General features: G+C 52.9%; 1 protein-coding gene across 1 annotated transcript in view; it reads left to right on the top strand.

Moving 5' to 3' along the window:
* The window catches only part of LOC104515050 (aryl hydrocarbon receptor-like), a 12,323-nt gene extending 6,870 nt beyond the window's left edge, over positions 1-5,453 (top strand). The window contains 8 exon segments of the mRNA XM_010158885.1: positions 1-60; positions 325-455; positions 1,259-1,461; positions 1,574-1,683; positions 2,007-2,148; positions 2,699-3,767; positions 4,140-4,256; positions 5,298-5,453. The exon segment at positions 1-60 is cut by the window's left edge and continues 17 nt beyond it. Of these exon segments, the coding sequence (XP_010157187.1) occupies positions 1-60; positions 325-455; positions 1,259-1,461; positions 1,574-1,683; positions 2,007-2,148; positions 2,699-3,767; positions 4,140-4,256; positions 5,298-5,453 (1,988 nt within the window).
* The last annotated feature ends 8,684 nt before the right edge of the window (positions 5,454-14,137 follow it).

Here is a 14,137-nt window from a genome sequence, read left to right as displayed (position 1 = left end):
GCAACCTCCACTGGGCCCTCAACCCACCCCACGCTCCCAAGAGTGAGCCTTCTCCAGAAGGTAAACACATGCTGGGAGCCAAGAATCCTTGTTGGGATGAGACGTGTAGCTCCCCATGTACGTCGGGGAGCCCAGCTCTTTGCTCCACAGCTTGCGTGGGGCTTGTGTCCTTGTGGCTCAAGCCGTGGCTTCATCTAGACGTTGTGGATTTCCCTGCATTTCCGTTGCTGTGCTCTGCAGACTATCACAGTCCCTGATGCTGGGGACCTCCAGCCCTCGCTGGGCATCCTTGCTTGGTCCTTTCCCAGTCCCTCTCTCCTACAGGGGAGAAGAGTCATGGCTCTTCTGCTGTCACCTACAAGCCGGATCAGCTTCCCCCAGAAAACTCCTCCTTTCTGGAAAGGAGCTTTGTGTGCCGCTTTCGCTGCCTCCTGGATAATTCCTCTGGCTTCCTGGTGAGTACAGACCCGTGCTAGAGCAGGAGGGGGTGCAGGCTCACCCCGAGGGGTCCTTGCCACTGCTGGAGCATAGAAGTTGGCCAGGAAAGATCCAGTGCTCGTGTCTGCCATGTGCAGCACCTGGCGCTCTCAACAAGGAGTGACTTCGGCTGTTTTTCATAGGTTTGTTCTGTACCTACAACCTCTCCTTGTGGGTTTTGTTTCTCTCTCTTCAGAGATGGTGAATCTTGAACAAAAGTGCTTTTCCTCCACACATTTTGCCAGGATTTTGTTAAAAGGCATTTCTTAAGACCAAGTGGGTGTTGTTAATCCCTACTCCTCTCTGCTGCAAGTTAATGGGGTTCTTTGTAACCACAGGTGTAACAAGGCTCTTTCTATCATCCTGCTTCAGTTTGGAAACTCAGTATGAAAAAAAAGTCCTGGTGGTCCGTTGTTAAGAAGCCACACTACGTTCCCTGATGGGGCTGTGATATAGCTCAGTTACAGTGCAAAACAGCCTGTGCGTTGTGCGATGTCCTGATGCGACTGCAGCCTGTGCTCGGTCCTGCAGCCGCTGTGCATCCCAGCCCGGGGCCGGCAGCGAGTGTCTGCTGGGGGAGAAGGCAGTGGGCCACTGCTGCGGGGAGCTCGGTGTAGCATCACTTTGATCCTCCGTCTTATTTCAGTAAGGAGCAGTGGAATCACAAGGGACTACTTGCATCAACTCCGCAGTGCAACAGCTTGCTTTCTGTGCTGCTCTCCCCCCTCTCTTCTCTACACCCAGTGTGTTGTGTGATACTGAGCTTTTCTTCTATTCCCAGGCTTTAAACCTTCAAGGCAGGCTGAAATTCCTCCACGGGCAGAACAAGAGGGCTGAAGACGGGTCTGCACTGCCACCGCAGCTTGCTCTCTTTGCTATCTCCACCCCCTTGCAGCCCCCATCCATCCTGCAGATCCGAACCAAGAACATGATCTTCAGGACAAAGCACAAGCTGGATTTCACCCCCTTGGCATGTGATGCCAAGTAAGTGGCAGAGATGATTTGAGGAGCGATGCTGTGGGCTTCCAGCATGCCGGTCCATACCCTGCCTGGTCCATGTCCCACCCCAGCTGGGTGTGTTCTTGGTCTCTTGCAGGGGGAAGATTGTTTTGGGCTACACCGAGGCAGAGCTGCGGATGTGTGGCACTGGCTACCAGTTCGTCCACGCTGCTGACATGCTGTACTGTGCCGAGAACCACGTCAGGAGTAAGAGTCTGTTCCCTTGCCCCCTGTACCCACCTTTGAGGCTGCTGAGTGGGATGGGCTGTGGGCGGCTCCATTGGCTGCTGTGTCAAGCCCAGCAGCTTTTTCCCCATAGGACGCTTTGCTGTAGGCCGTGCTGTGGTGCTCTTGTCACTGCAGGGAGCTTGGGGTGGTATGTAGCGAAGGGTATTTAGCTGGGATGGTGTTCCCTGCATGTGCCAGCCGTGCTGCTGCTGTGACCCCATCTGCTTATCCCAGCTGGACATGGCAGCCTGGCCTCCCGTGGTGTGCTGACAGCCCTCGGCGCATGTGCTTCCTCCCGGCAGTGATGAAGACGGGCGAGAGCGGCCTGACGGTCTTCCGCCTGCTGACAAAGGAGAACCGCTGGAAGTGGGTGCAGGCCAACGCACGGCTCGTCTACAAGAACGGCAAGCCCGAGTACATCATTGTCACGCAGAGACCCCTCGTGTAAGTGCCATAGGGGTCAGCCCAGGCTGGGATGGGGACAGGATGGCATTTTCCATCAGTGTGGGCTCTGGGATGTCCCAGGCAGGGCAGGATGTTTGATTCATTACTGCTTGTTCTGCCTTTTAAAGGAGCAGCCACAGGATGCTGGGGGGGACTGGTGGCTGCAGGAACAGCAGGGATGGGTGGGTGCAGGAACAGCAAGGACCTCAAATGTGGCAGCAGCTCAATGTCCCTGTCCTATGGGGGTGACTGCAGCATGGATGAGTAGGACAAAGGTGTAACTTCTGTCACCCTTTGCATTTAAAATACTCTCTTGGTTATGCCACAGATGTATGTTTTTTTCTGTGCATCTCTAAAAATACGTGTGCGTGTGTATTTTTATGTAAATGCATGTGTAAACGTAGGGGTGTGTGGTTCTGCTCGGTACCCAGATACTGGCTGTAGCAAAGGGGCTTTGGCTTGCAGGAATCACCGTTATGCGTTGCAGAAGCAGCTTGTGGGTGTGTCTTTGTGCATATACAAGCCCCAGTCTCCTCTTCGTGCCCTGCAGAGATGAAGAAGGAGGAGAGCACCTCCAGAAACGGTCCATGCATCTTCCCTTTACCTTTGCTACAGGAGAGGCGCTCTTATACCAAAGTGCTTACCCTCTCCCGGGCTTCCCTGACCCTTTCCAGAGCAAAGGGAAAACCAGCAAGTCCAAGAAGACCTCCCAGAGCCATGGCGGGCACTCCCAGAAGGATGGCGTCGACCCCAGTTCTCTGCTGGGCGCCATGATGCGGCAGAACAAGACTATGTACGTCTCCCAGCTGGCTCCCGCACCTAACCACTCCAGCAGCAGTTTCGTGGACCACCTCGAGGACGTGTCCTTGCTGGATGCAGGGGGAGATGCCTGGAGTGTGGGTGCTGCTCCAGGTCCTTCAAGCAGGGACAGCCTGAAAGAGGAGCTGGTGGATTTGCAGCAGGAGGACCCTCTCTTGGCCACCCTGGACTCGCTCTCGATTAAGAATGATGAGAGCTGTTCCAACAGCGAGCTGTTCAGTGCACTGGAGGGCCTGGGGTTGAATGCCGAAGACCTGGAGCTCCTGCTGCTGGACGAGAAAATGGTGATGGTCAATATGGACCCTGACCGAACCCCATCCCTGAATGACCGCCTCACCAGCAACGAGATTCTCTCCTACATCCACGCCACTCTGTTGAACAAGCAGGAGGGAGGACAACAGGTCTGTCCCCTGCCAGGCACGTCCCTGAGCCCACGCAGAGTCCTCCCTACATACCAGGCCCATACAGAGGATGAGAACTCGCAGTACCTGCCCCAGCACATGGGGCAGTCCAGCATTGCCCCAGGCCAGCCCCCTGCTCTGCTCTGGGAACAGCCTCTCCTGGAGGAAGAGGCGTCTGATGGCTCACAGTGGAGGCCGGCTGGGGAGGAGGGTCTGCTCTGCTTCCTGCAGCCAGCACGGGGCACTCCGTGGGACAAGGCGCCCGGCTTACCCCCGGGAGCCTCCTTCCCGCAGGAGCCACCCCGGGCTCGGCAGCTGGAAGGTGACTGCCTGGCCACGCATCCTGCCCAAGAGGATGCTGGCCAGTCCTTCTACCTCCCTGGCCAGTGCCAGGGACGCGTGAGACCACCCAGCCAGCCAAAACACCATCACTTGCCGACGAATGGGTTGTGCGGCCACAGCCCTGACTCCGCTCCACACCTTGTTCCTGGCAGCAGCCCCAGCCCGTGGCAGGACTACATTTGCCCGCTCCTGGGGTCTCCGGCTCAGCATGGTTTTTATGGCATCAGTCAAGACTTGGTCTCCCAGCGCCAGGGATGCGTGGATCCAGGGCCTGGAGCACCCTTTAACCTGAATGGGTTTTGCAGCATGGAAACTGTGGACAGCAGGGGTTCCCAGGAAGAGATGGCTCCATACTTGGAGTTTTTTCCTCCCTCCTCATACCAGCTTATTCCCGGGAAGCAACTGAGCCCTGTTCCCTCCATGTCCCAGCACCCTTTTCCAAGCTCATCCGCAGAGCGTTTCAGGAGCATCGGCAACCCATTGGAGACTCCTGTGAACTCCTACGGGACGTACACTGCCACGCTGCGCCAGGAGAGCGGGCACAGGGTAAGGGCTTCTCTCTGCTCCCATGCTCAGTTTTTTTCTCTCTGCTGGAATTTCCTGAGGGTCTCGGCACAGGCAGGCACGCGCTGCCTGGTCAGTAGACAGGAATCACCTTGCTCTAGCTGGTGATTGGCCAGAAGGGAAGACTTTAGGGTCTTTTCTTCGCACCAAGAACTAAAGAGCATAAAGCAGGGTGTGGGTTCCTTCCTGTAGAAGGTGGCTGTCTCCAGGTCTGATTTCCATACGGTTTGTTTAATTGCCATTTTTGCATAGGGAGTAATGCCAGCCATGCAGTGGTAAGCCTTGAAGGGTGGTACGCGTGAGATGAAGATCTGCTCTATCATCTTTCCCTTGCGGCAATGTCCCCTGGCCTGTGCACAACCCCCATCGAGAGCGCACCCGGCTGCTGCTAGCCCTCCAGCCTCCCCAGGCATCTCTCCCTGATGCATGTCTGTAAGGTCATGCTTACCCAGCTCTGCCCTGGGGATTGCTGTCCCCAGGGCAGCTCGGTCCTTGCTACCGGACATTTTCTGCTACTGGAAGGGTACCTAGGAATTTGGGAGCTTGTAGGACCAGTGAAGAACAGTCCCGACACATTTCTAGAGCTCAGAGGCTGGTGTGGTTTTGGCCAGGAGGAGTGCAGTAAGGGTGCAAGACGCAGGTGCTTGCTCCAGATGCAGTCCAGGCACCGGTGACTTACAGATGGGCTTCACGCGCGCACTGCAGGGCCGCGAGACCTGGTCAGGCTCCGCAAAGGTCAGTTAGCGTGTCAGCAGGTGACAGTCGGTGCCCGCTGAGGAGGTTGGAGGCACTTGCCCTCTGTGTGCTTTCAGCCTATCGTCAACCAAGTGACAGGTCAGCATTTGCAAGAGAGGAGCTGGGGGGGAAGGTGTGGGGATGTTTATGGGGTCGCTGCTAAGCCCCTGTACCACCAGGGCTGGTAGGGCAGGAGCAGACCTGCTCCCCTTCCTGGCACCCTCCTCCGGGCACTGGCCCAGTCGGTGCCAGTAAATGCCTCAATGCTCCGTTTTCTCTCTCTTCTAGCCCGAAAGCAGCTGTGTTTTGCCCAACGCTCCCATGGGACTCCCTGAAGACCACCTGGTGCTGGGGGGGAGCTCAGCTCCACCCTGCCAGCCACAGCCCCGAGCAGAAGTGCTGCCAGATCTCCCTCACACCTCCACCAGCAACTTCTGTCTCTAGGCAAGAGACTGGAATGGACAAAGTAGGACTATTCCCTGGGGAAGGGCTGCCTTCAAGTTGCAGATAACAAACCTTCCCCTGCCACACGTGTCCTGCCATTGCTCTCGATGCCAATTGCTTTGGCTCAGTGGGGTTTTTTGCCTTTTTTTTTTCCTCTTTTAATCTTATTTTTTTATCAGCTTCCCACCATCCTGCCCCTGATGAGGCTCTGTGTGCTGGTCCCATGGAGGCATCCCTGGTGCAGGGAGGGCAGGGGCTCAGTGAGGCTGGAGGGCAGATTTCCCCGGGGCCCGGGAGCAAGATGGGCTGCGATTGCAGGTCAGACGGTGCGTGCAGCCTTGTCTTTGTCTCCTGGTGTCCCAGAGTTGCGTGGGTCTCCCTCAGTTGAAGGATCTTGGAATACATCTGTCGCTTGCCGTCTCTCATCCCACCTCCTTACTCTTGTTTCTCCGTCGGCGCGAGTGTCTGCCCGCCCTGCCTTGCGCGTCTTGCTGAGGGTCAACTTTTAAATGTTTGGGCCTTTTATGGTTGCTGTTGTCTTTTAAATGGCATTCAGAGTCTTAACTCTTGCTCTGGAAGGAAAAAAAGGATTTTCTCTTTATTGCCAGCCAGGCTGCTGTGTTGAAGGTGCGACGTTCGTGAGGCAAATCCCACCCTTTGCCAAAGAGTCGGGGAGCAAGCTCTCCGTCGCACCAGCCTTTGCTTCTCTGCTGTTAACGGGGTGCGTTTTTTGGTGCATTTTGCCAGGCTTACAGAAACCCAGGCTGCTTCCATGGCTGTTGCTTAGCTCCCATGGTTCAGTAACCCCCATAGTTTCTGTGCAAGGCAGCCCTCGTCTCAAAGGATGGGCAGGTTTCTGATGGCTGACACCCTCCAGCTTCACCAAAGCTTTGCAATTACGTGCATGATCCAACACAGATGCTAGACTTGCATGTCCAAAAACAAAAAAGGAGACAGGAAAGTCACCTGTAGTATTAAACTTCTGCCATCCCAGCCAAGCACCTGTGGTTGTTGTACAGATATTGCCTGTTCTATTAAGAAAGTGAACCCTGACTTGTGTTCTCGTGTTGCACTGGTCCTTCCCCACCCCAGGTTTCCCTGTGTCTCTGGTGTTCCCAGATTAGACCTGTAGCGAACACCCTGGGGTTTGCTGTACCATATGATGTGCCCAGGTTGACTGATAGGCAGTTTCTCCCCTGGGTGATGGGGTCTGAAGTACGTGAACAGGCAGCGAGGCATCCTTAAACAGTGGGAGGAGGCTGGCATGTAAGCCATACCTTGCCTCAGTGTCTAAAAAAAATGCAGATAAGTAATAGAGCTGCCTAGCCTAAGGAGAAGATTTCAGATTTACTGTACACAAAAAAAAAACCCACACAACAATTATAAAGAAAATAAGTATAATGAAACTCTAGAAGTACTGGTAGAGTGGTATTTTCCCACAGAAAATAAATGCAGCCCATACCTATATATATATAATATAAGTTGACAGAGATATTTTCATGCTACTCCAGTGAGGGAAATAAAACCTTTTACATTCCCAAAGTAGCATCCTACAGGATGGGACAATGAGGCTCTTCAAATGATCAGAAACACGGCAACCCTTTAAGAAACCTGAGAAGGCATCATCCCTCCTCCTGTGTGTCCAGCTTTGGTTTCATGTGAACTTTCTATTCCTTCTTGTTTCAATAAATGGTTTTGGACCTCAGCCCCTGGCATCTCCCTCGCTGGTTGTGTGTCTCTTCCCTGTTTCGAGCATGGCAGGGCTTGGCTGACTGCGGTGTTGGAGTCCGGGTCCTGCCCGTCTTCCAGCTCCTGTTGTGGACGTGCCTGCAGCCCCGTAAGTACCTGGGGGCACTTCCCAAAGGTCTGAAGAGGTTGATGGGCTGGGCAGGGCTGGACCTTGAGCATATTTCCTGCTGTCTGGTTTATGAGCATCATCCCTTTATCACAGGAGCATCTTTGGCCAGTTCCAGTGGGCGATGCCACCTGGTCTTCAAGCTGGGTTGTAGATTTGTACACCCTGGTTATGTGGCATTTTAGAGGGCTCACGGGGCAGCCTGGAGGGTGTTCATGGCTTCTCTCTAGAGAGAAAGCAGACTTTGTGTGCCTGCTCTGTCCTTTGGGAATCAACAGGCATGTGGAGAGAGGTAGTAGGGTGGGATGGTGAACCCCAGTCTCTCAAAAGAAACACGCAGGTTAAAAGCAGCTGACAACCTGAATATTTAAATCTCGGTAGGTTTGGAGAGCTGGTACCCAGAACACTAAAAGAATCAACTGAATCTCTGATGTGGTGATCTGAGTATCTGGTGATTTTAAAGGAATGGGGGAAAAGCAAATATTTGGCTGGTATTTAGAATCAGGTGGAATGATTGGAGGCCAGCAGGTCCGGTGGGTTTGTATGGGCCAGGGCAGACTCTCCAGAAGGGCAGTCAGTTGCTCCAAAGTGAAAAGGTTATTCTTATCATTCAGTATGTTATTTATGCAAAATAAAATTTGGGTGGTTTGTTTAGGTTTGGGATTGTTTGGGGTGGGTTGTTTTTTTTTCCCCATTAAAAAAAAATTATGAGAATCACCTTAGGAATGAACTGAGACATTTGATGGAGAAGGAGGAGCTTGGGGTGATGACAGAATGCTGCGAGGGCTTTTTGCTCATCCTGCATGACCTGATTTAAGAAGTTATGTGCAATATGCAGAACCTGAACCTTCCTCTCAGCTGGGCCAGGTAAGCTCTCTCTTTATACAGCGGTTTGAAATGTGAGCTGTGCTCAGATTTGGGGTAAAATTGCAAAGTTTTCTATGAGATCAGTTGTGCAGCCCTGTATATATAAAAACATATATATTACATGTTATATATCTAAATCTAAAACGCATGGGCATACAAAATGCTTGTAGAATATAAAACAGACAAGATAGCTGATATTCTTTCCCTGCATTGTTTTTCCAATCTGGAAATTAGAAAAAACCCACAGTTTTGTTTTTATGAATGTTACATTTTAAAACAATCCCACCAGGAAAGAAGAGCTGTGGTGCCTCCTGGCTTCTTGAAGCAGGGGAAGATGAGTCTGGGTGGCCTTGCTCCATCTCTACTGGGGAGGCGAGAGCCCTACACCCAGCGCTCGGTTCTGCCTACATCCTCCTAGTCCTACACCCTGCAGGCGCTTTGCTCTGCCTCCGTGCCCTGCACCTGCCATTGACACTGCCATGTGCTTGTGGGCAGCCAAAAATACCTGCCTGACATGTGGCTACAAGACAACTTACTGTTAGTCAGGTTGATGTTTGAACAGCTGAGCAAAGGCTTATTGAAGTTCGGTTACGGTCCAGTTGGGTGCCTCGCAGGCACTGGGGAGCTGCAGCCTCCTCGAATGGAGAGATGGAGGTGGGTGGCAAGGAGGGTGATCCCTGTGCCCCCTCAAGGAGCAGTCCCTGATGTCCCTCACCCCTAGCAGGGAATGCAGCTGGCCTGGGAGCAGTGGTGAGAGCATCTGTTTGTGCCCTGTTAGGTTATAACCGGGGAGGGAGCAGATTTAGCACTCCTAACAGCATGCATGCAGGGGAAGAGGAGAGGAAAAGGGATTTCTTAATTTTTATTTATTTGTTTTTTATCTGTATGTTTCTCCTTTTCCCTCATGCCCACTGTTTTCACAAGCTGCAGCAAACACCAGCCAGGGCTTGCGTCTGCAAGCCGCAGCCTGCAGCAAGAGGAGGCTCTGGGCCCCAGCCAGCTGGGAGAAGTAACATCTGATGCTGGCTGCATCCATGAGGCTGAAAGCATTAGTCCCCAGGCAGTGTCACAGAGGCCAGGAGCAGATGTCTCCCAAGGCAGCAGAGAGCAAGGTAAATATTTCTATAAAAGCTCAGCCTGGTGTTTGCCCACACCAGCTACGTGCACCATCCATTATACATGGGGGCTGGAGCCATGGGCAGTAGAGCAGAATGGTTTCTGATGGCTTGTGCATTAAATAGAGATGAAGGAGGACGTGAGGAGGGGGTGTCCTTTCATACCTGGCCTGTGTCTTCTTCGTTGGCTGTCGTTCCACGTCAGAGTCGTGCCAAGTTCACGCAGCCGGCAAGAGGAGAGCTGTGGGCCAGTGCCACGTGCTGACTTGGGATGCCTGAGACAGTGGGTGTAAAGTGAACTAGAGTGTTCCTGGGGTTCAGCTCAGCAACCTTTCACTTTGGTGTAAACAACTCAAAAAACCAACTTAGATGAAGTATGAAGTCACTACTAAGAGGCAGGCGCTTCAGCACATCTGGAACATGCAACGCCTTGAGCCCAGTACTGAGTTGAGTGGCTAGCTATGTACACAACCTACAGTGCCCATGAGTTTCACGTACGATGGGCATTAAATATCAGTCGTCTGCCCAAAGAAATACATTTGTGTATCCATTTGATAGATCCAAAGACTTCGCAAGCCCAGTCGGTGATAGGAAGAACGATGAAGCACATCAGCCATCATCCTGCTGGGAATGACCATCTTACAGCTAAGAGGTACTTACTTTTGAATAATAGGATTATTATTATTTTTTATTGTCTTCAACATTATTATGGTGCTGGACCTAGGAAAGTTGGATTTGGATGGGCTGAAATGTTTCATGGTGTTTGTGTGTGTCACAAAAAATAATCTCAAAGCTAATGTGAAGACTTTCTATAGGAATCAGTTCCTTTGTTTAATTATTTCATACTGAAACTTACTTGGCAGGCTTTCTTGACAGGTCTTAGGAAGGTACAGTCAAAACTCAGCACTGTGTTTAACCTCCAGTGAAACATTTCTTTTCAACCCAGAACATGTTAGCTTTTGTTTTCTACTTCTTGCCTTCTGTAAGGTTTGAGGAGATTTAATTTTAGATGGGCAGGAGGAACATCTACACGAGAGTGATCTAAAGCATCAGAGGTGCCTGGGGACCAGCAACAGGGTGTCAGAGACAGGCAAGGGCCCAGCTGCTGACGTATCTTTAACCAGAGGGGATGAAGTCAGCCTCTCCTGTGCCAGTCTCGCCGGATGCCCACGCAGTGCTGGTAGATTGAGGAGGCAGAGAAGGAGCATCCATCCTTCTCTGGCAAGATCCATGTGTGAGTGCTGTCAATTCGATCTTGCTTGGCTGATGTGTGGCCGTGATGGGGTGGTTCCCTGGGAGTGCAGGGCTTGGCTTCTGCAGAGTCATCACTGCAAAGAACTCTCCATGGGACGTGGTACCCGAGGGAGAGCAGGAGGATGGTGGGGAGGAAGCTCAGCCCACACTTTCCCCTCGGCCAGGAATAAAGTTCCTTCAGTTAAGGAGGCTTTGAAGAAAGGTGGAAGGTATGCCAGGCAAGACTGTGGCAAGCTGGGAAAGGAACAGGCCAAGCATTATATGTGCTGGCTGTGCCCCTATGGAGGTAATCTCGTAGTTATTTTAGACTCCAGCTGGGAAGCAGCTCTGATCCCAGCTTTGCAGTATCCTGCCAAGTCCGTGCTCCAAATCTGCACTCGCTGGCTCTGAGCAAGGCAGACTGCACAGCAAGAAGCTGCCAGCATCAATCGAGGTGAAAGACCTTTCACACTGTTCCGTGCTGCTGGGTGTGCGTTTGTGCCTTACTGCCCGTCTCAGAGCACCCGGCAAAGGGCTGTGGGACCTTGGTCTTTCCCCCTCACCACCTCCCATGATATGCAGATTCAGTCACACAAACAGAGCAGTTTTATGCATGCCTGAGGAGTTCCCAAAACCATCTTGCACAAACATGGAAGCTCCCTTTTGTGGGAGATGATTCTTAGCAGGATTGACAGCAGAAATAGATAGCATTTCAGGGTTCTCTTATGCTAATAATACGTGAGGCGGAGCTAGCTCGCTTTCTAAATCTGTGCCAACACAAGCAAAATCCAACCTCCTTGTCCTGGTGTGTTTCACCAAGTTCCTTCGCACACAAGGTGTTCAGAGGGGTCTGGCATCACTAAAATGCAGACCGGGTGGCATTTTGGCACCCTCTGCTTGCTTCTGGTCTGTGTCCTGGAAATAGATGGGAAATGTGCAAAGAAGCTGAAATCTGAGCTCCTCCCCATTTACCAGCTGTGATGGCTGCTCCTTCAGCAGTATTTCCGTACCATCATTAGGTCTGGAGTAAATTACAGGCTTGTGGTGGGATTTCACAGTTGTGGATCATATCTCCTGGGCACGCTGGCTACTTGCTCAAAGCATGTTTTGGGGGACTAAACCCCAGAGATTTCCTCAGCGCTGCTTCTCAAGCAGCAAGACCATGTTGAATCAACTGCAACAGCTGCTGGTCCTCAGATCCCAGGAGGACTTGAACCCTTACACCTCCTTGCACAGTTTCAACTGGATCGTGCTTTGATTTGCTGGGTGCTCAGAGCTGGACCAAGAAGCATACTTTGGAGTTTGGTTTTCTTCTTTGCTTTCAGGATGAAAAAGCAAAACTCAGCTGTTTTGGGGTTGTTTTTGGGTGGGGGGCGAAGGGGGGAAAGGGAGGATGCAAAGAATTTGGTTTAGAGCGAGCTTTGCCTTCCCTGCCAAGTTGCTAAGCAAGATAAGTCTCTACATCCTTTGAAATACATTAAGTGTGGCTGCAGGGCCCCTTGTGGAGACCCAGCATAGTAAACATGCAGATTTTATGGAAAGCCTTATGCACTGTGACAATTTAAAGTACCCCCAAAGGGCGTTCGCTCAGGCAGAAGAACATTTTATTTGAAGCATATTATGAATGAGACAGGAGAACAATTTGGAGATGGGCAGTGAATCAATTAAGCAGAGCAGAGGGCACAGAGCACGTCAATTTGTGAAAGGGCAAAACACAGGGGAGCTGGCTACACTCTGTCTGGATTCCAGGGTGTCCTTCTGCTCTCCACTAAAACTGAGGGTTGAGGCACTGGGCTTCAAGTTCCAAGTTCTCTGTGGCTTGTGGTATCCCTGGATGCACATGGAGACCTGCTGGCCCTGAGACAGGGATTCACCATTGTGCAGTGAGGCTGCCAAGCAACGGGCACCTTTCCAGGGACATTGAGGCTCAGTTGTTCCTCCTGGTTATCCTGATCCGAGGGGCTGGGGGGCATTTCTCAGTGCGATTTGACAGTTGCTGTGCTGTGAGTCAGCTGCTATTGTCCAGGACCTGCCCTCCAGGTGGTAACAGCTCCCTTAGGGCATATATGTATCTGGAGGCTGACTGCATGGGATATTAATTTATCATCTGTGCTGTTTTCAGACCCACGTCATCATCTTTTCGAGGGGAAGGGACTTCCGTTTGTTAAGGTAGAAGGCAAAGTGCTGAGAACTGCAAAATCTTATTGTATGCCAAATTTTAAGTAGGTAAGGGACATATCTGAAATCTTCCATTTGAAAAATAAAGGCTTAGGTTTTTTTCCAGAGCCTATCTGAAATTGGCTACAAAAAAACCCAAACCTTCAGCATCAGGGAGAGGATGGTCATTCAGTCCAGCTGCTCCAAACCCACTGGGTTTGCATGGTTTTCTGCTGTCTGTGTGGAAGAAGCAGGATCTGCATGAGTTAACAACGTTGTTGTGACCTCAAGTATGGCCTTGTCACAGTTTCACCACAGTAATGCAGAAGCTTGTGCAGCCATGCTGCATGTGGGAATTGTTCCCTGCCGAGGTGTTGCTGTTGAGACTGTTAGGGCTCTGAGGTGCCTCTTCAGCTGGCACCTCTGGAGCTCCTTCGGTGCTGTGCTGCTGCGGGGCAGGTTTGCCAGGCTGCCAGGGGCTGCAAGGCACGGGCACGTAGCAGTGTTACAGGGCCCTTTGTGACCCGCGGTGGCACGGGCACTGCCGATTGGATGGCACGTGGCAGTGTGTCACAAGGCCCTTGGTAACCTGTCGCTATATAAGTGCTGGCGGCGATGCGGCGACCCCAGAGTGCCCAGAGGACAGGACGGGGCAGGGTGGGCCTGCGAGGAGCCCCTGCGCAGCCACCTCGTTCCCTGCTGAGCCGTGTCCACGGCGCTTTTCCAAGGCATCTGCCATCCGTGTAACTGGAGCCCTCGAGGCCAGGCATCAGCGGCATGGCGGAGAGACCCCCCAGCATTCCCAGACTGGCCTGGATGGAGCAGGAGGAGAAAGGCACTAGGGATGCCCCAGTGTGTCAGCCTCCAAAGGTAGAGGAGGTCCAGCCACTGCAGGCAGGTGAGTGGCGGAGCTGGGCCACAGGGCTAGTGGCTGCAGCCAGCTTGGCCCCATCCCATGCCCCGGGGACATCCCCAGGCACAGAGAGGACGGGGCTGTTCCCCACAGCCAGGCTGCGGCCATGCCCCATCCACAGGACACCCCCAGCCCCAGCCTTCGGCCAGGGGGAATAGGGGGTCGGTGTCCCCACCAGCCCCTGTGGCGGGGCTGGCCCTGTCTGGGGAGCGCAGGGCTGGCTGTGTTCTGCAGCCCTTCCCACAGCCCCTCAGCTCAGCCCGCACTCGGTTTTTGCCAGATCCAGCCGCGGACCTGCCACAGGAGGAGCAGGAACACGCCTCTGCCCCCTTGCACAGCACGGCACAGGTACCCGCAGCCATCCCTGCCTGGGCTGGGCCTGCTCTCGCTCCTCAGCCGAGCACTGCTGTCAGGGCACTCGGTGCAACATCCCTCCCTTCCCTGCCCTTCCTTGTCCTGCAGACGGTTGTGGAACCTTTCAAGCCCACCAAGCCCGGAGATGCTGCCATCGAGGCCATTGAGGCCCTGGCAGACTCTGAGCCCA

This window comes from Eurypyga helias, unplaced genomic scaffold, assembly GCF_000690775.1.
Source record: "Eurypyga helias isolate BGI_N326 unplaced genomic scaffold, ASM69077v1 scaffold20259, whole genome shotgun sequence".
NCBI lineage: Eukaryota > Metazoa > Chordata > Aves > Eurypygiformes > Eurypygidae > Eurypyga > Eurypyga helias.
Note: the sequence above shows the minus strand (reverse complement) of the source record. Positions and strands in the feature narration are given on the sequence as shown.